This window comes from Hypanus sabinus, chromosome 13, assembly GCF_030144855.1.
Source record: "Hypanus sabinus isolate sHypSab1 chromosome 13, sHypSab1.hap1, whole genome shotgun sequence".
NCBI classification, from domain to species: Eukaryota; Metazoa; Chordata; class Chondrichthyes; order Myliobatiformes; family Dasyatidae; genus Hypanus; species Hypanus sabinus.
This window is the reverse complement of record NC_082718.1, coordinates 32895383-32920075: the sequence shown is the minus strand read 5'-3', so window position 1 is coordinate 32920075 and position 24693 is coordinate 32895383. Positions and strand designations below refer to the sequence as shown.

Here is a 24693-nt window from a genome sequence, read left to right as displayed (position 1 = left end):
GGACCTGAGGAGGTCCAATATCCTTGTGGGCACGTTTGCTAGAACTGTTGGTGAGGCCTTAAACTAATTTGGCAGGGTGAGGTGGGTGGGGGGGGGGGGGTGAGAACCAAAGTGACAGGACTGAGGAAGCAGTTGGTAAACAACTAGTTGCAGTGGGTAGTTAGACTGTTAAGAGATCGGCAGGAACGATGTTGGAAAACTCAACATCCAAGGTTACACACTGTATCGAAAGGAGAGGCAAGGAGGCTAAGGGGGTGAGGTGGCTCTATTGGTAAAATTGAAATCAAATCTTAAATGTAACATAGGATTGGATCGTGTACAATTCTTGTGGGTAGTTAAGAAACTACAAGGATAAAAAGACAGTTATTTACAGGTCTCTGAACAGTAGCTAGAATGTAGGCTACGAATTACAACAGGAAATAGAAATAGCATGTAAAAAGGGCTATGTTAAAATAGTCCTGGGGATTTCAATTAGCAGGTATGTTGGGAAAATCAGGCTGGTGCTGGATTACAAGAAGGGAATTTATAAGAATGTCTAAATATGGCTTTAAGAGTAAAGGGTGGTTGATCCTTTCCAGTTTCAGAAGCTAAAAGTGGAAGTATCAGTATTACAGTGGTGTAAAGGGAATTAAGAGGCATGAAAGGAGCCTACCAGTTGATTGGAAGGGGACACTAGCAGGGATGATGGCAGAACAGCAATGGCTTCTGCTTCTGGGGGAAATTCAGAAGGTACAAGAAAGGTACATCCTAAAGAAGTATTCCAAAGGAAGGATGAGGCAACAGTTTCCTATAGTGGGGAATTCAGAGGGCACAGCTTCCATATACAAGGAATGACTTTAGAACAGAAATGACGAGCAATTTCTTTAGCCAGAGGCTGGTGAATCTGTGAAATCCATTGCCGCAGACTGCTGCGGAGGCCAAGTCTTGTGAAGGCAGGAGAATGAGATAATAAATCAGCTATGATGGAATGGCAGAGCAGATCTAATGGGCTGGAGGGCCTACTCTGCTGCTGTGTCTTATGGTCTAAACTTGAGTATACATGTTCACAAGTTAGGTTCTTAACTCAATTTGGTCAAAAGTTTTTTTCTTTTAACAAGATCCATGTTAACTGGTATCTTGATTTTGTTTGTAGTCTTGCTACAAAGCCTTAACTAATTTTTTTCTATATTACAAATGGCCATTGATTTTCTGCCATCTCCCTTTTTAAACGGTGGCTCTTTAAATCATTGGATCTTCTCTTCGCAAATTGTGGATGAGAACTAAAGCTGGGTACCATTAACATCAGTATCATTGATACTGTTTACACAATATTGTTAAGGCCTGCACTTGAATGAGAAGGCAGCCAATGATGGATCTTTGGAAAACACAATGTATTAAAAGCAAGGCATGAATAAAAAGTATAGATGAAAAAGCTAGTAGGCAATTATAACAGAAATGAGCAAGTAAATATCCGGTATGTATTCTAAAGAAACTTTAAAGCTGCAGCCTTGTTGGTAATACACTGAAGAATGGTCTAGTACGCTGATACTTCTGCAAATCTATAGCCATAATTTTTTTTTCACATGCATGAGAACAAATACATAACTTGATTGTACAGTTAACAGGCAGCAATACACTGATATCCATTTGAAACTGAATAATATTTGAGATAAATATTGAAAGATTTTGCTCTGGTACCAATGGTACAATTTAGACAATAGATGCAGGAGTAGGCCATTGGAGCCAGCACCACCATTCACTGTGATCATGGCTGATCATCCACAATCAGTGCCCCACTCCTGCCTTCTCCCCACATCCCTTGACTCCGCTATCTTTAAAAGCTCTATCTAACTCTTTCTTGAAAGCATCCAGAGAATTGGCCTCCACTGCTTTCTGAGGCAGAGCATTCCACAGATACACAACACTCTGGGAGAAAAAGTTACCCCTTATTCTTAAACTATGGCCTCTGGTTCTGGACACCCCCAACATCAGGAACATGTTTCCTGCCTCGAGTGTCCAATGCCTTATGTTTCAATCAGATTCCCTCTCATCCTTCTAAATTCCAGTATGTACAAGCCCATTCGCTCCAATCTTTCAACATATGACAATCCTGTCATCCCAGGAATTAACCTGGTGAATCTACACTGCACTCCCTCAATAGCAAGAATGTTCTTCAAGTTTGGGGACCAAGACTGTACACAATACTCCAGGTGTGGTTTCACCAGGGCCCTGTACCACTGCAGAAGGTCCACTTTGCTCCTATACTCAACTCCCCTTGTTATTGAAGGCCAACATGCCATAAGCTTTCTTCATTGCCTGCTGTACCTGCATGCTTACTTTCAGTGACTGATGAACAAGGACACCTAGATCTCATTGTACTTCCCCTTTTCCTAACTTGACATAATTCAGATAGTAATCTGCTTCCTGCTCTTACCACCTAAGTGGATAACCTCACATTTATCCACATTAAGTTGCATCTGCCCACTCACCCAACCTGTCCAATTCACCCTGTATTCTCCTAACACCTTCTTCACATTTCACACTGCCACCCAGCTTGTGTCATCTGCAAATTTGCTAATGTTACTTTTAATCCCTTCATCTAAATCATTAATGTGTATTGTAAATAGCTGCGGTCCCAGCACCGAGCCTTGTGGTACCCCACTAGTTACTGCCTGCCATTCTGAAAGAGACCCGATAATCCCTACTGTTTCCTGTCTGCCAACCAATTTTCTATCCATGTAAGTACTCTACCCCCAATACCATGTGCTCTAATTTTGCCCACTAATCTCCTCTGTGGGACCTTATCAAAGGCTTTCTGAAAGTTCAGGTACACTACATCCACTGGCTCTCCCTTGTCCATTTTCATAGTTCCATCCTCAAAAAATTCCAGAAGATTAGTCAAGCATGATTTCCCCTTCATAAATCCATGCTGACTTGGACCAATCCTGTTACTGCTATCCATGCGTGCTGCTATTTCATCTTTTATAATTGACTCCAGCATCTTCCCCACCACTGATGTCAAGCTAACTGGTCTATAATTCCATTTTCTCTCTCCCTCCTTTCTTAAAAAGTGGGATAACATCAGTTACCCTCCAATCCACAGGAACTGATCCTGAATCTATAGAACATTGGAAAATGAGTACCAATGTGTCCACGATTTCTAGAACCACCTCCTTAATACCCTGGGATGCAGACCATCAGGGGATCAGAACCTGGGGATTTATCAGCCATCAGTCTACTCAACACCATTTTCTGCCTAATTTAGCTGTACTTTTGCAAAATAATTATTTTAGTTCTCTCAAAGTGAATGCAATCACACTGAGATTCTCTTGTAGCAAGAGTATCATGCAGAAAACCAGGAGGGAAAATACTGACACTTCATAATCTTACAAAATCATGACAACTATACACACGCACAACTCCTTCAATGTTTCTAAATCAGCTATAATGGACTTCACTCACCTACAAGTCCCTTCTTAATCCTTTTAATAGATGCAGAGTTTAACAACTTTTCAAAGTTATTTTAGATGTCAAAAGAAAACTGCATACTCAAAACAAATGGCTGTTTTATTTTCATAGGCAAAATTTATTGTTTCTACCTAGACCAATGAAATTAGTGAACGATTTATATAAAAAAATTACAAAGGTAACGTGACATCCTTGGTATGCACTACATGAGTATAACATTGTTGATTTTATTTTAATCGGTGATTCAAAATAAAGTGGGAAAATAATTGCCCCCATAAAAGTAAAAACCACCAAACCTAACTACTCAAAACCTTTCTAGTACAATATACTGTAGTCTGTAAGAAATTTTCCTGTGCCCATCTGATACCAAGCCATAATGTCACAGGTTTGTGAGGTAAAGTTGATATGGTTTAAAACCTAAAGCCAACATTTCTTAAACCTAGTTTAATTCTGTTCATGCAAATGCAGTATTTATATTTTATAAAGTTTCTTTCAAAATTTGTAGTGGATTATCCACATTAGGCACAGAAGTACACCAGGTACATTACATACAAAAACATATGTTAAAGAACATATCAGTCTGCTAAAAAGACGACTGTTCATGGAAGCATCTGTAATACAGGTAGAACAGAATTGGAGTCTAGATCCAAACAAGGAATTAAGTTATACAATGACCACAATTACCTGTGTCACCACAAATTGGAATGCACATAATTTAATTTCAAAGCTTGTTAAAGAATTTAAAGATGAATTAGCAAACTTTACTACCACCAACTGGAAGAAATAGTTTTTAAACTTTCCTCTTATTTACAGTTTGTTCAGTTAGACCATTACATATTTCAGTATAGTTTAAGGAAACAATAGAACTGGTCAGGCTTTTAGAATTGCAACATAAATCACCCAGAATTTTACTGGGTTTACAAATTCTGACATCAATTTTCAGTATATACAAGTTCTCAAGCACATCGTGCATGAACATCTGAGAGCGCTAGAAAAGGCAAGATGCTTCTCTTCCATAAAATAAAATTCCTATGAGTTGCTACAGGCAAGCAGTTTCTTTCCCCTACCATGCAGCTTGGGGAATTCTTTTACTGGAATGGAGGAAGATGGGTATTTGCACAAGCTTCTTGGACTTCCCTTATCATAAGGATTCTGGTCAACATTTGTTCCATGGCTTCATTGCTGACAGGTTGTGTTGAATACCAAATCGGACTATTTGGTGCAACCACTGGTTCAGCATTCAAGTAGAAGGCATCATTACGTCCTTTAGCACTCTGTGGACTGTAATAAGAGGGATAATTATCTGTTAATTACATAGGTTATTTCTAACTCAATTCACTTTAAAGTATTTTTAATCACTTGGATGCTTAATGGAAAGTTCATAAAAGGAGAATGCCAGACAAATGCAATGAAATGGACCATAAAGCTCTATTTCAGAAAGGAGGCAAGAGAAAACTGCCCATAATGTCAAGGCAGTATTTTATTGTGGCACTCAGAAGCCCTCATTAAGTTAAAGTCTATGGGCATTAAGAAGAAAACATACCAATAGTCTGAGGCATCTTGAACAATGAAAAATAGTTGTGATTTTAGAAAATCAATTACCTCAAGGCTCAGGATATTGCTTTTGAATTCCTCTAGACAGTGCATTAGGCCCATCATCTTAAGTTACTTCTTCATCACTGATGATTGAGCAAAATTTATTTCCTGTTTATCAGCTCAGTGTGTACTTAGAACAGCAGAGTACTGGCCCTATGTTCCACACTTTTGTGCTGACCTTTTAATTCACTCCAAGGTCAATCTAATGTTTCCCTTCCCATAGCCCCCCCCCCCCAATTTTCTTTTATCCATGTGCCAAGAGTCTCTTAAATCTCCCTAGAGTATCTGCCTCAACTAGCACCCCCAACAGTTCATTCCATACACCCACCACTCTGCAAAAAACATACCACTGACATCCCTATACCTTCTTCCCATCACTTTAAAATTATGCCCCACAAGATGTCCCTGGATGTCTCTACTACCCGCTCACTAAAGTTTCTACATCCTTCCTATAATGAAGTGACCAGACCAAGTGTGGTCTAACCAGAACTACATTACCTTACAGTCCTTGAACTCGTCTTTAGTAGATAGGGGGTGGCAGGGGAAAAACATCATACATCTTCTTAAACACCCCATCAACTTCGAGGGAATCTGGATGTGGATGCCAAGACTCCATTGGTCCTCCACATTGCTAATAATCCTATCATTAACCCTGAACTGTGCCTTCAAGTTCATCATTTCACACTTTTCCAGATTGAGTGCCACTTCTCAGCCCAGCTCTGCACCATGTTAATATCCCACTTAACCTTCCACACCAGGGATTCCCAACCTGGGGTCCACAGACCCTTTGCTTAATGGTATTGGTCCATGGCATAAAAGGCTGAGTACTCCTGTTCTTTACTATCCACAACAGCACCAAGCTTCATGTCATCTGCTAACCTACTAAACCACCCTTCCACTTCTAGATCAACAACATTTATAAATATCACAAACAGGGATCACAGAACAGAACCCCGCAGCACACTACTGATCACTGACCTCCAGGCAGTATACACTCCGTCCACTCCAACCTCTGACTTCTATGGGCAAGTTAATTCTAAATTCACGCAGCCAAGTTTCTCTAGATCCCATTACTCAAGACTTATAAAGTCTACAATGGAGAGCCTCATCAAACACCTTGCTAAAATCCATATGTTTTGTCATTTCCTTGAAAAATTAATTCAAGCTCTGAGTCATGACCTGCTGTTAACAAAGGCATGCTGACCATCCCCGATCAGGCCATGCTTCTCCAAATCCTCTATATCCTGCCTCAAGGAATCCTCTCCAAAAGCAACACCCACAAAATGCTGGAGGAACTCAGCAGGTCAGGCAACATCTATGGAAATGAAATGTATGAAAAGTCAATGTTTCAGGCCTAAACCCTTCTTCAGGACTGAGAAGGAAGGCGGAAGATACCAGAATAAAATGATGGAAAGAGGCTAGCTAGAAGGTGATGGGTGAAGCCAGGTGGGTGGAATAGGTCAAGGGCTGGAAAAGGAAGAATCTGATAGTTTGCCCACCACTAACACGAGACTAGCTGATCTATAATTCCAAGGCATTGTTTCTATTACCTTTCTTGATCAAAGTATTAACATTTGCCACCCTCCAATCTTCTGGCACTACACCTGTGGCCAGTGAGAATGCAAAAATCATCAGCAGAGGCACAGCAATCTCTTCCCTCATTTCCTGTAGTAACCTGGGGTAAATCCAGTTTGGGCCCAGGGATGTATCTACTTTAATGTTTTTTAAACATTACAGCATTTGCTCTTTTTTAACAGACATATTCAAGCATATTAGCCTCTTCAATACTGTCCTCGCATTCACCAAGATCCTTTTCACCGGTGAATACTGAAGCCAAGTATTGATAAGGTTAACCCTACCTCCTCCAAATTCAGGCACACATTTCTTCCTCTATCTTTGATAGATCCTACCCTCACTAACACACCCAGCTTGTTCTTCACATTCATGTAGAATGCCTTAAGCTTTCCTTAATGTTTCTTACCAAGGCCTTCTCACATCCCCTTCTAGCTCTCCTAAGCCCCTTCTTGAGCTAGTTCCAACTACCACACAACTCACTTGCTTCCTGAACCTTTAAACATTTTTTGTTCTCCTCCTTTCACTAGGCGTTCCAAATCTCCCGTCAAACCTAGTTCCTTCACCTTACCATCCTTTCCCTGCCTCAATGGGACAAACCTATCCCATTATTCATGCAAGTGTTCACTAAACAATCTCCACATTTCTGTTTTGCATTTCCCTAAGTACATCTGTTTCCACTTTGCACTCCCAGTTCTTGCCTATTAGAATTGTAATTCACCCTCCCCCAACTAAATACTTTTCCAGTTCCAAGAAAACCTGAAGCTTAACACAATGCAGGACGAGCAGCCTACTTAACTGTCACCTCACCCTGTGTGTTAAATGTTCATTCTTCCCACCATTCTCACTACAGTATGCACCTCATGCACAATATATTGCATTTATCAGCCTTGGGTTTTCTGTCTGACAGCAGCTCCCAAACCTACAATCCCTGTCACTGAGGACAAAGGCAGCAGGTCTATGGAAACAATCTTCTGCAAGTTCTCCATTAAATTACAGACCATCCTGACTTGGAAATACATTGCTGTTCCTTCATCCTTTCTGATCCAAATCCTATTGCAGTAGAGTGTGCAAGCTCCAACAAGACAGCACCTCATCAAATTCAGGTCACTGGAGCTGCAAGGCAGAGATTCAAAAACATAGTTTCATTGCATTACGTGGGTCAGACAGGCGATTCTGTGGAAGCAGGAAAGAAGCATGGATGGTAGTTTGCCTCCCAGGTGCCAGGGTCCAGGATGGTTCTGATCGCATCCACAATATCCTGAAGTGGGAAGGAGAACAGCCAGAGGTCGTGGTACATACTGGTACCAACGACATAGGCAGGAAAAGGGAGGAGGTCCTGAAAGCAGACTATAGGGAGTTAGAAAGCAAGTTGAGTAGCGGGACCACAAAGATATTAATCTCAGGATTACTGCTTGTGCCACATGACAGTGAGTATAGGAATAGAGTGAGGTGAAGGATGAATGCGTGGCTGAGGGATTGGAGCAGGGGACAGGGATTCAGATTTCTGGATCATTGGGACCTCTTTTGGGGCAGGAGTGACCTGTACAAAAAGGACAGGTTGCACTTTTCTTAGAGGAACAATATCCTGGCAGGGAGGTTTGCCAAGGCTATTGGGAAGAGTTTAAACTAGGATTGCTGGGGGGTGGGAACCAAACTGAAGAGATAAGAGGAAGAGGCAGTTGGCTCACAAATAGAGAAAACTTGTGAGAGGAAGGCTAGGCAGGTGAGAGAAGGGATGCGCTCAGACCGATGGTTTGAGATGTAACTTTTTTAATGCAAGGAGTATTATGAACAAAGCAGATAAGCTTAGAGCATGGATTAGTACTTGGAGCTATAATGTTGTGGCCATTACGGACTTGGATGGTTCGGGGCAGGAATGGTTACTTAAGAGTGCCAGGCTTTAGATGTTTCAGAAAGGACAGGGAGGGAGGCAAAAGAGGTGGGGGCTTGGCACTGTTGATCAGAGATAGTGTCACGGCTGCAGAAAAGGAAGAAGACACAGAAGGACTGTCTACGGAGTCTCTATGGGTGGAAGTTAGGAACAGGAGGGGGTCAGTAACTCTACTGGGTGTATTTTTAGAGATCACCCAATAGTAACAGGGACATAAAGCAGCAGATAGGGAGACAGATTATGGAAAGGTGTAATAACAACAGAGTTGTCGTGGTGGGAGATCTTAAGTTCCCAAATGTCGATTGGCATGTCCCTAGAGCGAGGGGTTTAGAAGGAGTGGAGTTTGTTAGGTGTGTTCAAGAATGTTTCTTGACAATATGTAGATAAGCCTACAAGAGAAGAGGCTGTACTTGATCTGATATTGGGAAATGAAAGTGGTCAGGTGTCAGATTGCTCAATGGGAGAGCATTTTGGAGTTAGTGATCACAATTCTATCTCCTTTACCATAGCATTGGAGAGGGATAGGAACAGACAAGTTAGGAAAGTGTTTAATTGGAGTAAGGGGAAACATAAGGCTATCAGGCAGGAATTTGGAAGCATAAATTGGGAACAGATGTTCTCAGGGATATGGACGGCAGAAATGTGGCAAATATTCAGGGGATATTTGCATGGGGTTCCGCATAGGTACGTTCTAATGAGACAGGGAAAGGATGGTAGGGTGCAAGGTCCATAGTATACAAAGGCTGTTGTAAATCTCTTCAAAAAAAAGAGCTTATGAAAGGTTCAAAAAACTAGGTAATGTTAGAGATCTAGAAGACTATAAAGCTGGCAGGAAGGAGCTTAAGAAAGAAATTAGGAGAGCCAGAAGGGGCCATAAGAAGGCCTTGGCAGACAGGATTAAGGAAAACCCCAAGGCATTCTACAAGTATGTGAAAAGCAAGTGGATAAGATGTGAGGGAATAGGACCAATCAAGTGTGACAGTGGAAAAGTGTGTATGGAACTGAAGGAGATAGTTGAGGTACTTAATAAATACTTCTTCAATATTCACTACGAAAAAGCAATCTTGGTGATTGTAGGGATGATTTACAGTGGACTGAAAAGCTTGAGCATGTAGATATTAAGAGGATGTGCTGGAACTTTTGGAAAGCATCTCTGGATAAGTCACCAGGACCCAACAAGAGGTACCCCAGGCTACTGTGGGAGGCGAGGGAGGAGATTGCTGAGCCTCTGGTGATGATCTTTGCATCATCAATGGGGATGGGAGAGTTTTCAGAGGATTGGAGGGTTGCAGATGTTGTTCCCTTATTCAAGAAAGGGAAATTATAGACCAGTGAGTCTTACTTCAATGGTTGGTAAGCTAATGGAGAAGATCCTGAGAGGCAGGATTTATGAGCATTTGGAGAGGCATAATATGATCAGCAATAGTCAGCGTGGCTTTGTGAAAGGCAGTTTGTGCCTTACAAGCCTGATTGAATTTTTTGAGGATGAGACTAAACACAGTGATGAAGGTAGAACAGTAGATGTAGTGTATATGGATTTCAGCAAGGCAGTTGACAAGGTACCCCATGCAAGACTTAGGAGGCATGGGACCCAAGGGGACCTTGCTTTGTGGATCCAGAACTGGCTTGCCCACAGAAGGCAAAGAGTGGTTGTAGACAGGACATATTCTGCATGGAGGTCAGACACCAGTGGTGTGCCTCAGGGGTTTGTTCAGGAACCCCCACTCTTCGTGATTTTTATAAATGATCTGGATGAAGTAGTGAGGGATAGGTAGTAAATTTGCTGCTGACACAAAGGTTGGAGGTGTTGTGGATCGTGTGCAGGGCTGTCAGAGGTTACAATGGGACATTGATAGGATGCAAATCTGGGCTGAGAAGTGGCAGATGGAGTTCAACCCAGATAAGCATGAGGTGCAACACACACAAATTGCTGGTGGAACGCAGCAGGCCAGGCAGCATCTATAGGGAGAAGCACTGTTGACATTTCGGGCCGAGACCCTATGAGGTGGTTCATTTTGGCAGGTCAAATATGACAACAGAATATAGTATTAATGGTAAGACTCTTGGCAGTGTGGAGGATCAAAGGGATCTTGGGATCTGTGTCCATAAGACACCTGAACCTGCTGCGCAGGTTGACTCTGTGGTTAAGAAATCATATGGTGCACTGGCCTTCAATCATGGGATTGAGTTTAGGAGCTGAGTGGTAGTGTCGTAGCTATATAGGACTCTGGTCAGACCCCACTTGGAGTACTGTGCTCAGTTCTGGTCGCCTCACCATAAGAAGGATGTGGAAGCCATAGAAAGGGTGCCACGGAGATTTACAAGGATGTTGCCTGGATTGGGAAGCATGCCTTATGAGAATAGGTTTAGTGAACTCGGTCTTTTATCCTTGGAACGACAGAGGATGAGAGGTGATCTGATAGAGGTGTATAAGATAATGAGAGGCATTGATCATGTGGATCGTCAGAAGCTTTTTCCCAGGGCTGAAATGGCTAGCACAAGAGGGCACAGTATTAAGGTGCTTGGAAGTAGGTACAGAGGTGATGTCAGGGATAAGTAGTTGTTTTTATGCAGAAAGTTGTGAGTGTGTGGAATGGGCTGCCAGCGACGGCGGTGGAGGCGGATACAATAGGGTCTTTTAAGAGACTGGATAGATACATGGAGCTCAGAAAAATAGAGGGCTGGGTAACTCTAGGTAATTTCTAAGGACATGCTCAGCACAGCTTTGTGAGCCGAAGTGCCTGTATTGTGCTGTAGGTTTTCTATGTTTCTATGTTATATCGGCATGGAGAAAAACAGCTGAAGTCTCTGTGCTTATATTTTAGTAATCTTATAGGGAAAGGAAATGACTTAATTCATGGCCAGTTAGACTTGCTTGTACACTTATACAAATAAAAATAAATTTAAGATTATCTGACATTTCAACAACAGTTAAGAGTGCAGCTTAAAATCACAACTGCTGGAAATGGAAAAGTTGGTGTGCCTCACCATTTAAAGAGGTAGAAGTCATAGAGTTTAATGGGGCACCTCAAGGGATTCTCAGAATTTTCAAGTTGCTCAACATACATATCTTCTGTAACTGAAAGAAAAATAAATTTGTAAGTTTTCTAATGACAGATTCAATAAAAATTCTCAAGCCCTGTGTACAAGAGAACTGTAATTGATGTACTAACGTAGCTTCTTTGAAAGAGTTAACAGCAAGACTTGAAATAATCTATTCTGCACATGGCAAAAAGCTTTCACATCCAAGGATGGCAGGTGAAATCAATCTCCTAACAGGACAAAGTTACATCAGTAAATACTGCCTCTGGGGAGTTTCATTCATGAAGACGCATGTTTAATCCACTGAATTCTTCCAATCACGCACCGAGTACTCATCTGAGTCACAATATAATAATAAATCTGAAGTAACAGGAACATTTAATATCTATTTGCAAATGACTAAATGTAAATCAACTCAGGAACACTTACATATCTGTAGCAAGTAATTAACAGTAGAGGCTTTGAATTGTTGTGAAAAGAGGGGCATTGAATCTTTTCTATATTGCTTCAAATATTTAATCTAACAAAAGGAAAGTTGATAAAGACACATCACAGAAGAAACCATCTATTTGCAAGTGTTTCACCATACAAGAAGACATCATTAGTGCGCTGTTCACTTGTGTGTCCTCCAAATACTTGGCCTTTATATACTTATCAGTCAGTTGTTTGGTCGTCATTACCCATGGTAGCACAGTGGTTAGCACAACGCTTTACAGTACAGACAACAGGGGTTGAATTCCCAACGCTGCCGACAATCTGTTTGTTCTCCCCATTACCTTAAAGGTTTCCTCCCACTGTCCAAAGACATATCAATTGGTACCGTAAATTCCGGACTATAAGCCGCTACTTTTTTCCCACGCTTTGAACGGCTAATGCATGTTTTTTTTCATGCCGCCAAAAACATTTTGCCTCGTAACAGTAGACCAATAAAATTGATGAGTAGTTCACAGAGGTCCAATGAAATTGTACAATAAATCAAGCACACTTTCACAATTAAATTATTGTAAATCAGTCATTTGTACTCACCCTCATCAACATGGAAAACACTCGAAGAAAAGCATATGATGCAGCTTTTAAGTTAAAGGCAATCAATCTGGCGGTTGAAGAAGGAAATCGAGCTGCTGCACATAATCTTGGCATAAATGAATTGATGGTGAGATGGTGGAGACGCCAGCGTGAAGAACTGAGTCAATGCAAAAAGACGACAAAAGCTTTCAGAGGTAATCATAGCAGATGGCCCGAACTTGAAAACTTTCTTGAAGACTGGGTTAACACACAGAGAGCAGGTGGCCGCGGAGATTCCACCGTGCAGATCAGACTGAAGGCTAAAGCAAACGCCACCAAAATGAAAATCGAAGATTTTAGAGGTGGGCCATCATGGTGTTTTAGATTTATGAGACGAAAAGGCCTGTCCGTCAGGGTACGCACGACTGTGTCAGCAGCTCCCTTCCCACAACGAGGAAAAACTTGCTAACTTCCGCACATTCACTCAAACAAAGATAGCGGAGAATTCCATCGGGCCAGATGATATCATAAATATGGATGAAGTACCTTTGACGTTTGACCTGCCTCTCACTCGGACTGTTAATAAAAAAGGTGACTCGTCCATCACACTGAAAACAAGTGGCCATGAGAGAACGCATTTTACTTGTGTTCTGAGCTGCACAGCATCCGGACTAAAGCTTCCACCGATGGTGATTTTTAAGCGGCTGACAATGAAAGTTCAGTGAAAGCTGCCATCAAGAGTACAAACTCAATTCCAGCTGTGATTCCTGAGGGCACCATTTGCACTGGACATCAGCGTGAACCGGGCATTTAAAGTGGCGCTGCGCGTTGAGTGGGAGGCTTGGATGACGAGCGGCGAGAAATCCTTTGCCAAAACAGGACGCATGCGAAGAGCATCTTTAACTCAAGTCTGCCAGTGGATCCTAAATGCGTGGAGCCGTGTCACAACATCCACCATCACCAACTGGTTTCGAAAGGCTGGACTGCTGTGTGATGAAGAGGACCGCGTGCGCTCAAGTGAGAGTGACAACGAAGAGACTGAAGTGAGTGACGAGATCCTGAGGTTGTTCAATTCGGGCACTGAAGGACTTTGATGGTTTTAGTGCGCAGGAGAAAGATGAAGAAGGCGATCAATAACTTTTTCTGGTAGGCTGCAGTATATATATTTTTTTTTACCAGTCATTAGGAGATATTGGAATGTTGTTTGTGCACTGTTCAGTAAAAAAATATACGCAATGTAATTTGTGTGTTACCGATACGTATGTATATTTAAAAGTAGCTGTGCTACAGGCACTATTCGAAAAAAAGCATTTGCAATATGTATTTGTTTATGTTACCATACGGATTTAATTAAAAGTTAAAAAAATCCTCACGTGTAATCTTTCTGTGTAAATATCTCATATTACAACGTGGGACACCTGCGGCTTAAAATCCGGTGCGGCCTGTACAAGTACAAAATTGATTTTCTTTCTAAAATTAGAGCATGTGGCTTTTAATCAGGTGCGCTCTGTAGTCCGGAATCTACGGTAGATTAATCGGTCACTGTAAATTGTCCAATGATTAGGCTTCGGTTGAGGTGGTGGGTTGCTTTGCCTACTCCATGCTGTATCTCAATAAATAAATAGAGGAAACTCAACTGTGATGTAGGGTGGAAGCCTCGTCACTGATTGGTTCCGTGGCAACAATTTGGCTTACGTCTGCAGACATGTGGACCTCATTACCACTTATAGGCCAATGCGGCCAAAATTTCAGACAATGCACAGAATTCGCCACGCAACCAATCAGCGACACGACCCCTGCCATTTGTCACAATTGAGTTTCCATAATGACAACCAATCAACTGACTGATAAGTTAAAGGCCAGGCATTCGGAGGAGACACCAGTTCACAGCGCACTGATGATGTCTCCTTGTATGGTGATGAAATTTTTGCAAATGGATTGCCAACGTTGGAGAACAACTCAACCTGACCATCAACCACCCAAGCTACACATCTTCTGAGTTATTTCCAACAGTAGAAACATTTGCAGTGGTAGTAATTTTGTGGCTGCAAGTAATTTATTTGAATATCATACATCCACATTATTTATTTGCTACATTGTCCTTCAAGTCAATCATTTATTACTTCTAAATAATTCACAATGTTTTTTTAAATGTACACTACCTTTCTGTCCAGCTTGAAGCTGTCCATATAATCGCAGATATCGTATACTAGAGCACTTATCCTTTGAATTGCCAGGATTCTTCTTCATCTGCTTTAATACTTTTGAGAAAGCTAATTTGGAGTGTTGTTCAACTGTTTTCAGCATAAAATACCTGTCAAAACATTCATTCCAAAGTTCTAAGTAAATTATCAAAGCACACGTCACCATAACAACCGTTTCAATTTCTTGCAAGCATACTCAAATCTATAATAGAATAATTACCATAACAGAATCAATGAAAGACAGTGTTCAACAAATGTGCAAAAGACAACAAACTGTGCAAATACAAAAAGAAAGAAAAATAATAATAAAAAAAGGAACAAATATTAAGAACATGAGATGAAGAATCCTTGAACGTGGGACCATAGGTTGTGGGAATAGTTCAGTATTAGGGTTAGTGAAATTGAGTAAAGTTATCCCTTTTGGTTCAAAGGCTTAATGGTTGAGGGGTAATAACTGTTCCTGAAGCTGGTGGTGTGAGGCCTGAGGCTCCCGTACCTTCTTCACTGTTTAAATGCAGAATTCACTGAAGCAAAAATCTTGCTCCTTTCAAGATTACATGTCTGGATATACAGGGCTAAGTGTATATATTACTATAAAGAAATAAGAAATTTGCTATAAATCTTGTTTAAACACAAGATTGTTACACCCAAAAAAGCAAGACAATTTGTAACAACCAGAACAATTTCTACAGTTGATAAGTCTTTCAAATACACAACACAATTATTTCTCAAATCTGTTTTCAAATAATATAACAGTAAATCATACTTGGTATTGAAATACATCAACGTGTACAAAAGAGTAGCTGGAGAATGTGCTCCCAACTGCTTACAATCCCATAGCATCTCCTCAGTAATACGACTAGGAATAACATAACCTATCAAAATAAAGACACATTTTTAAAATTCTATTGTGATTAAAAGACAAAGCTTCTTTATAACCTCTTTCAATAATACAATAAAACTTATCAGAATTAATATACTAATTGTATGTGCAAGGAGCAATCTCAATATAGGACAAGATTTACAAAGTCTTAAAAAAATCTATAATTCAAGACAATCTTTAAAGACTTAAGCAATAACATATCATACAACAAATACATCACAATAAGCTACCTTCAGAGTGGTCATTGATAAAGCAAAAGAAAACACTAAAGAAATAAAGACAAATAATGTTTTAAGCATCTTCCACAATACAACCACTTGCTGTACCTGCACATTGTTTTTCAGTGACACGTTTACAAGCTCATGAGGACATTTTGGACACCAACATTGCCCAGTTATCATTTAATGCATTTCATTGTTAAATAAAGTGGATAATCAAATATTCCATTTTCCATATTCTCACCCATGTAGTCAGTTTTTTCAAGTCTCCTTGAACACCTTACATCCTCTGAACTCAATTTGACCTTGTCTTGTTTGTTATGTGCTGTGTTGTATGATGTGGGCTATCATGGTCTTTCCATGACCATGATTGTTCTTGGCAAATTTTTCTACACAAGTAGTTTGCCATTGCCTTGTTCTAAACAGGGTATTTACCAGATGAGTGGCCCCAGCCGTTATCAATACTCTTCGGCAATTGTCTACCTGACATCAGTAGTTACATAACCAGGACTTGTGATATGCACCAGCTGACCATCCACCGCCTGCTCCCGTGGCTTCACGTGACCCTGACGGGGTTAAGCAGGGGCTACACCTTGCCCAAACATGGCCTGCAGGCTAGCGGAGGGAAGGAGTGCCTGACACCTCTTCCACCCCACCACCCACCTTGTTTTGCATCAGTACAAATTTGGAAATTCGACTTGTGGCCTTTTCAAGCAAGTCACTGACAGACTGCAAAAAACTGGGCCCATTCAGCAAAATGTGGTAGCCCATTCAGCACAACTGCCATTAAATGCCAGTGACTGATTTCCAATCTATTTTTATGTATTATCCCCAAATCCAGTATCCAGCCTTATTTATCAACCCCTATGCAAGACCTTTTAGAATGCCTTTCAAATACCCAAATACACTACATCCAGTTACAGCCTTAAATCCAACATGATTTTCTGGTTCTAAATTCACGTTCACTTTGGTCAATTCTATTATTAGAGTCAAGAATATTGAAGTGCAGTTGCAAGTGGCTTGTGGGAGCAACTTTTTCTACACTCTTAATTATAAGTAATTGGCTTCTAGGAAAGAGTGGTTTGAAAATACCAGGACCACATGACTTATTAAAATCATTGGAACATTGGCTAATGCTAAAGAGGTTACAAATGAGAAACAAGGTTGATTATTGAATACCATTCAGATCAGAGCACAAAGACGAATTAAAATGATGGTCAAAATGGAGGTTGTGGAATTGTTCAAATAGTCCCAAGAGGGAGGACATCCTGATACATTTAGTTGGGCAAATAAAATTAACTGGTTCCCAAGCATCAAGTATATATAAAATTTGGTGATTTCTCATCAGTATAATTACAAAAATGCAAAATCCAGCAGAGCAAATTGAAGGCATCAAAATCAGATTCTTAGTTTAAAACTGGAGCAACTGAAGCACATCACAAGTCCTGGTTATGCCACCAGTGACGCCAGGTGGACAATCTCTGTAGAGTAACGATAACAGCTGAGGACACCCGTCTTGTAACCACACTGGCCAAAAGGCAGCAATGGCGAACCACTTCTGTAGTAAAATTTGCCAAGGACAATCACGGTCAAAGACTATAATCACCTACATCATATGACACTGCACATATGATGATGATGGAGTTTAAAAATGACTTTCTTAAACAGCTAAAAATGCTAACGATCCCATAGATCTCAATGTAAACTGCATAATTAAGAGAAATTTACAACTTACCAAGCAAACTTATTTTAGGATGCCATTCCTTAAGGACTTCATGTAACTTTTCAGTAAATTTAGAATAATAGATATCTGCAAAAATATTATCTATTCTTCCATTTTCAAACATATGCTGTAAAATAAATAATTGACTTTTACACACAGAATCAAGCAGTTTTTTGCTCAAATAAAAATTAACTCCCATTCACTCAGTTACAGTACATTACGTGCAGGTTATACAACCACTACTTCCCCACCCAACCAAAAGGGAAACATGCAAAGACTACCTTCTGAATACAAAGAAAGAAATAATACAGCAGATCTGCCTCATAGGGAGCACCATCTGGATCTCTTGCTTCTTTGGTCATTAAACAGAGTCCATAATTGAGTTCAACTAATGTTGCACAAAGAGCATCTTCTCTAAATTTCATCGGCTGGCGTCCTAAGATGCAAATGGAAAGAAATCCTATTAAAATTAAAACAGAAAACAGCATTGCTTTCATTCATCTGAAGTTAGGTCATAGTTTTTGTATCCAGATGATCTCTGCATTACAGCCATTTGGGCTGCAGAGATCCATCCTGACAGAATTCACAAATCACTATACAGAAATTTGAGATTCAGAATCAATTTGTTAGCCAATCAGTTGAAACATTTAGAATAAAAATAAGCTTCCAGATCCCGTATTATACAAAAGATGTGTTAATGTTAAAACTAAATATGATCTGCTCTTAACTTACCCTGTGGAAACTCAACTTTAAAAAGATAACAGTCAATTTTATGTTCATGGTGATAAAACTGGCAAACTTTTGGCTTATCAGCTTAAAACTTTAATAGTTAAACGCCAAATTAAGGAAATCTCCAAAGCGAGTGCTGATGTAACTTTTACTCTAAACTGTATAGCTCTGATTCCCCTAAAGCCGATTTTGCTATGAATAATTTTCTAGATCGTTTAAACTTTCCCCCACTTTCTGAGGTTAATCGAAAATGGTTAGATCAACCTTTTTCTTCTGAGGAATTTGCTCGGGTTGTCCATTCTCTGAATTCAAGGAAGGCTCCCACTCCTGATGGATTTTCAGGAGAGTTCTATTAAGCCTTTTGCTCCTTTGCTTATCCCTCACTTACTTTCTGTTCTTTTTTAACTCTTAAATTAGGCAGGTTGCCACAATCCTTTTATGACACTTCTATTTCGCTTATTCTCAAAAAGAATAAAGATTCAACTGATTGCTCTTCCTACAGAGCTATTTCTTTACTTAATGTTGTTGTTAAAATTTTATCTAAACTTTTGGCTTATAGGATGGAAAACATTCTTCCTTCTATTATCTCTGATGACTAGACTGGATTTATCAAAAATCGTTATTTTCATTTTAACATTCATTGTTTACTGAATGTTATCTATTCTCCTTCTAAAGAAACTTTGGAAGGTGTGATTTCTTTAGATGCTGAGAAAGCCTTTGACCGGGTTGAATGGAATTATTTATTTAAAATATTAGTAAAATTTAACTTTGGGTCCAATTTAATTCAATGGATTAAATTATTTATCTCCCACTGCACAGGTGCTTACTAACTCTCAGAGTTCTAAACCATTTAGTCTCCAACGTGCAACCAGACAAGGATGTCCTTTGAGTCCTTTGCTTTTTGATTTGGCCTTAGAGCCTTTCGCCATCACATTTCGTGAATCCATTGACATCGAGTATTTTAAGGAGGGGTATCACTCATAAGTTGACGCTTTATACTGATGACCTTTTGCTCTACATCTCTAATGTGGAGTCCTCCCTATCCACAGTACTTTCTTTACTTTCTGAATTTAGTCAGTTCTCAGGATATAAATTTAATCTTCACCTCGCATTTCTCGATGCGTGCACAATTAAGTACCTTCAAAGAATGGAAATTTGGGAAATTTGCAACATGGTTTTCTAGGAATCTAATCCCCCTCTCACACACAGGTAATCCATACAAGTTGAGTATTTAATATGTTCACTGATAGAAGATATAAAACTAATGTTAAAGTTCTACCAATGATTCTTGGTTGAAAATGTTTTATTAGAAATCAGATTCTTAAGTGAAATTTGTTATTTGACAGTACAGTGAAAGCCAGATGATTATTATAAATAGCAAAATAAATAGTGCACTGAATGGCAAGCTCACGAGTTTCTTTAGAATTTGCTGATACTATTTTAAATTATATCATTTTTATTTAGTTCTTATAATTTTAAAGCATAGCTTAACATATGTACTGACTATGCCAAGGGTGCTGGCTAGAAGTCACAAAATCCGGTGGTGCAAAGAAAATTGACACTTCCCTTCTGCCTAGAAAATCTCAAATGTAAGTAAAATAATTCACATAATACATCAGATTGATGCGTTTTGATTCCAGATTCATCAAGCAACAGTTATCAACAAAATCATCTTTACTCAGAATTAAAACAACTCTCTTATAACAAACCTTTATGCTGAACTGCTGTCATTCAATTTGGGTCAGAGTTGGTCTTTATTTGAGATACAGTGTGGAATAGGCCCTTCGAGCCACACCGTTCAGCAATCCCCCGATTTGACCCTAGCCTAATCACGGGACAGTTTACAATGACCAATTGATCTACCAACAGTTACATCTTTGGAATGTGGGAGGAAACTGCAGCTCCTAGAGGAAGTCCATGCAGTCAGGCAACAGAGGGAATTGAATGTAGGTCACCTGTACTGTAAAGATTGTGCTAACCACTGTGCTACCATGCTGCCAAAACATTTAAAATCTTCACAACATTTATACTAACAGTATTGCTTCACCAGCTTTCATAGATTTGACCACTTACGCCAGTTAGCCAAGTGCAAACCCATAGCACGCAAGGATGGACAAGATATATCATTCACTTCAGGAATGCTCCTTTAAAATACTTAGTACATAAATTCGACAAAGTATTGAGCTTTTCAATTACTGCTGGGCTTTTAAAACAAACAGAAACAAAGTGTTCCACTAATATCTTTACAGGCTAAATTTGCCTACTTTTTAAAAATTTGATATTTCAATCCTATTTAGTTCTGTGTTCATTCACAAAATGGCTTTAACAACCTAATTTATGCTAACACCAAATCCAGCATCTTTAATTGACAAAAATTAATTCATAAATATCATAGACAAATCTGCAAAAAAATTAAGCTATCACAATCATTTAAGGCAAAATGTTAAGATACAAAGCAAACCATTACTTCCTGGCAAAGGTGGTTTACTTTCAGCCTCTTTCATTATTTCTGCATTCTTAATTTGAGCCCAGTTCTGCCACACACTGGCTCCTTCTTCTGGCTTTAGAGAATCAGGCAGCATTAAATCTGGCTGGATTTCAATGGGGTGCTCCGTCGACTGGGTATGAATCGCTTGAGTCTACAACAAAAAAATAGTGCAGATTTGTGATACAGAATTCCATGAGATTAGACTCTCATCGTAGACTTTACAAAGATCATTCCAAACACATCTTCATTATGCAAACACGAGGAAATCTGCAGATGCGGGCAATTCAAGCAACACACACAAAATGCTGGTGGAACGCAGCAGGCCAGGCAACATCTATAGGAAAAAGTACGGTCAACGTTTCGGGCCGAGACCCTTCGTCAGGACTAACTGAAAGAAGAGATAGTAAGAGATTTGAAAGTGGGAGGGGGAGGGGGAGGGGGAGATCTGAAATGATAGGAGAAGACAGGAAGGGGACGGATGAAGCTAAGAGCTCAAAAGTTGATTGGCAAAAGGAATACACAGCTGGAGAAAGAAAGGGGGAGGCGAGCACCAGAGGGAGATGGAAAGCAGAAAAGGAGTGATTGTGAGAGGGGCAGAGAGAGAAAAAAAGTGGGGGGGGAATTAATAACTAAGGGATGGGGTAAGAAAGGGAGGAGAGGCATTAACAGAAGTTACAGAAATCAATGTTCATGCCATCAGGTTGGAGGCTACCCAGATGGAATATAAGGTGTTATTCCTCCAACCTGAGTGTGGCTTCATCATGACAGTAGCAGAGGCCATGGATTGACATATCGGAATGGGACATGGAATTAAAATGTGTGGCCACTGGGAGATCCTGCTTTCTCTGGTGGACAGAGCATAGGTGTTCAAAGAAACGGTCTCGCAGTCTGCGTCAGGTCTCACCAATATATAATAGGCCATACCAGGAGCACCGGACGAAGTATACCATACTAGGTGAAGTGTCACCTCACCTGGAAGGACTGTCTGGGGCCCTGAATGGCAGTGAGGGAGGACATGTAAGGGCAGGTGTAGCACTTGTTCTGCTTACAAGGATAAGTGCCAGGAGGGAGATCGGTGAGAAGGGATGGGGGGAAACAAATGGACAAGGGAGTCGCGTAGGGAGCGATCCCTGCGGAAAGCAGAAGGGAGGGAGGGAGGGAAAGATGTGCTTGATGGAAGGATCCTGTTGGAGGTGACTGAAGTTACGGAGAATTAAATGTTGGACTCACAGGGTGGTAGGTGAGGACAAGGGAAACCCTACCCCTAGTGGGGTGGCGGGAGGATGGGATGAGACTAGATGTGCATGTAATGGGAGAGATGCACTCAAGAGCAAAGTTGATGGTGGAGGAAGGGAAGCCCCTTTGTTTAAAAAAGGAAGACATCTCCTTCATCCTGGAATGAAAAGCCTCATCCTGACAGCAGATGCGGCGGAGACGGAGGAATTGTGAGAAGGGGATGGCATTTTTGCAAGGGACAGGGTGGGAAGAGGAATAGTCCAGGTAGCTGTGAGAGCCCGTAGGCTCATAGTAGATATCAGTAGATAAGCTGTCTCCAGAGATGGAGAGAGAAAGATCAAGAAAGGGGAGGGAGGTGTCGGAAATGGACCAGGTAAATTTGAGGGCAGGGTGAAAGTTGGAGGCAAAGTTAATGAAGTCAACAAGCTCAGCATGCATGCAGGAAGCAACGCCAATGCAGTTGTGTCAATGTAGTGAAGGAAAAGTGGGGGACAGATACCCGTATAGGCTTGGAACATGAACTGTTCCACATAGCCAACAAAAATGCAAGCATAGCTGGGACCCATACGGGTGCCCATGGTTTGGAGGAAGCGGGAGGAGCCAAAGGAGAAATTATTCAGAGTAAGGACTAATTCCGCTAGACAGAGGGGAGTGGTGGTAGGTCTGGAATCCAAAAAGCGGAGAGTTTTGAGACCTTCCTGGTGGGGGATGGAGGTCCACTCAAACCCTGACCCATCATTCCTCATGTAACTTTATCAGCCTCTGTGTCAATTCAGCTTTCTCCTAATTTAATAGTTTCAGTGTAAAGAACATACATCCTAAATCTGATTTTATTGCTGACCAAAAGTGTATATTTCTCACTTTGCTCTTTCTCAATAGTCAAAACATTCAAGCTCTAAAACAAGTAGACAATACCTCGCACAATTTTAAAGACCTCTTTTAGGTTAATCCCTTAGCTTTCTCATCAACAATTTATTCTGGACATTTCCTAATAGCTATACCCAATTTGCTTGGTGCCATTCTTTCAAAGTCATTTTTGCACCCTGTCCAAAATGTCCACATTTATTTGTAATGAAGACAAGAACTGCATATGAACACAGGTTGAACACAAATTTCATACTTCATAATTTCATTAATAGTTAAAATAAATCCAACTGCTTTGATTAACTAAAATGTCTTAAAATTCTAATAATTCTTTCAGTCCTCAAAGAGTTCCTTTTACAGTTTACATTCTTATTAGTCAGGTAGTATATTGGCCACTTTATTTCTCTTGTTACAAAGTACTGACACATATCTGCCTAAATTGTAATTCATTTACCAATGTACCCATCCTGCATGTTTATTTATGCAGAATAAACACATCATCCTCCACAACGTTATCCATCTCCAAAGGGATCCTACCACAAACATATGCATCTGATACTAGATTAAAAACTGTTCACTCAAAGTATGGTGTATTCTCTAATGGCCACACAAGTGCACACTTCTGACACTAGTTATAAACTGTTCAAGCAGGTCTCCTGTCCTCATTAAACAGCACAGTGTCCTAAATAAACGAAGGGAATCCCAGCTGTTTTATCAATTTTGTTTTGTTCTTTGAGAGTTGTCCCAGATGAGCAGTTGCAGTGATTAACCAGTGGCCCAATTAACCAGAATACTTCATGTTCCTCTCTCCCCTCGCCCCCTAAAGATAACCACAATCCCTGATGACACCCTTTTATTCCCTGCTGGTCCTTTTGTTCCCCAACTAATTAAGTCCGCCATTTTAAAATTATGGTTTGTGATTTTACCTAACCTGGTAACCATCCAATTTCTTTTTAAGATTATTTTCTGCCACAAAAAGTAGCCAAAAATGTTATATTCCTTGGCAATTCCATGGTTCTTTATATTTGTAAATGCTTCCTGTTAAGCTATTCAATTTCTATCTCATCCTATTTGATGATTCAAAATATTAATTCCATTTTTAAAGTCTAAGCTTCACATTACAAGTATAACACTTAACTGTTGTGAGACAAGTCTGCACTTCAAAAAAACTCCTGCACAACAGATACATAAAATTGCACCAATTCATCAAGTATATAAAAACTTACCTTCTTTTTCTTTTTAAATTTTTTATTAATTTTTAAGCAAACATAAATGAAACATGAATACAGAGAGTTTGAGTACATAGTTAATAGTTTAAATAGACATTCAAATAGATGATAATCAATATATAACCTCCCAAACTCATGGCAATTGCAAACAAAAGTAGTAAAAAAAAACCAAAAAAAGAGGAAAAAAACTAACCAACATGGGCCATTGCATTATGTCAAATACATACGGTAGTGCCAATAACTCCGAACCTCCATCCAAATAATTAACTATAATAAAAATGAGGTTCAGGAAAAGACAATTTAACTCATATGAAAATGTTGAATAAATGGTCTCCAAGTTTCTTCAAATTTAACTGAAGGATCAAAGACAACACTTCTAATTTTTTCTAAGCTCAAACAAGAGATAGTTTGAGAAAACCACTGAAATATAGTTGGAGGATTAATTTCTTTCCAATTCAATAAAATAGATCTTCTAGCCATTAATGTAACAAATGCAATCATCCGTCGAGATGAGGGGGATAAACAACTATTATCCGCCATTGGTAAACCGAAAATTGCAGTAA

The 24693-nt window shown here is 40.0% G+C and overlaps 1 protein-coding gene across 1 annotated transcript in view; it reads right to left on the bottom strand.

The window, feature by feature from the left end:
• Positions 1–3527: 3527 nt before the first annotated feature.
• The window catches only part of LOC132403771 (transcriptional regulator QRICH1-like), a 56034-nt gene continuing 34868 nt past the window's right edge, over positions 3528–24693 (bottom strand). The window contains exons 3-9 of the mRNA XM_059987449.1: positions 20781–20952; positions 17866–18020; positions 17597–17711; positions 15527–15635; positions 14719–14870; positions 11498–11588; positions 3528–4728 (exon numbers count right to left, since the gene is read on the bottom strand). Of these exons, the coding sequence (XP_059843432.1) occupies positions 4536–4728; positions 11498–11588; positions 14719–14870; positions 15527–15635; positions 17597–17711; positions 17866–18020; positions 20781–20952 (987 nt within the window). The 3' untranslated portion in view covers positions 3528–4535. The remainder of the gene's footprint in view (positions 4729–11497; positions 11589–14718; positions 14871–15526; positions 15636–17596; positions 17712–17865; positions 18021–20780; positions 20953–24693) is intronic.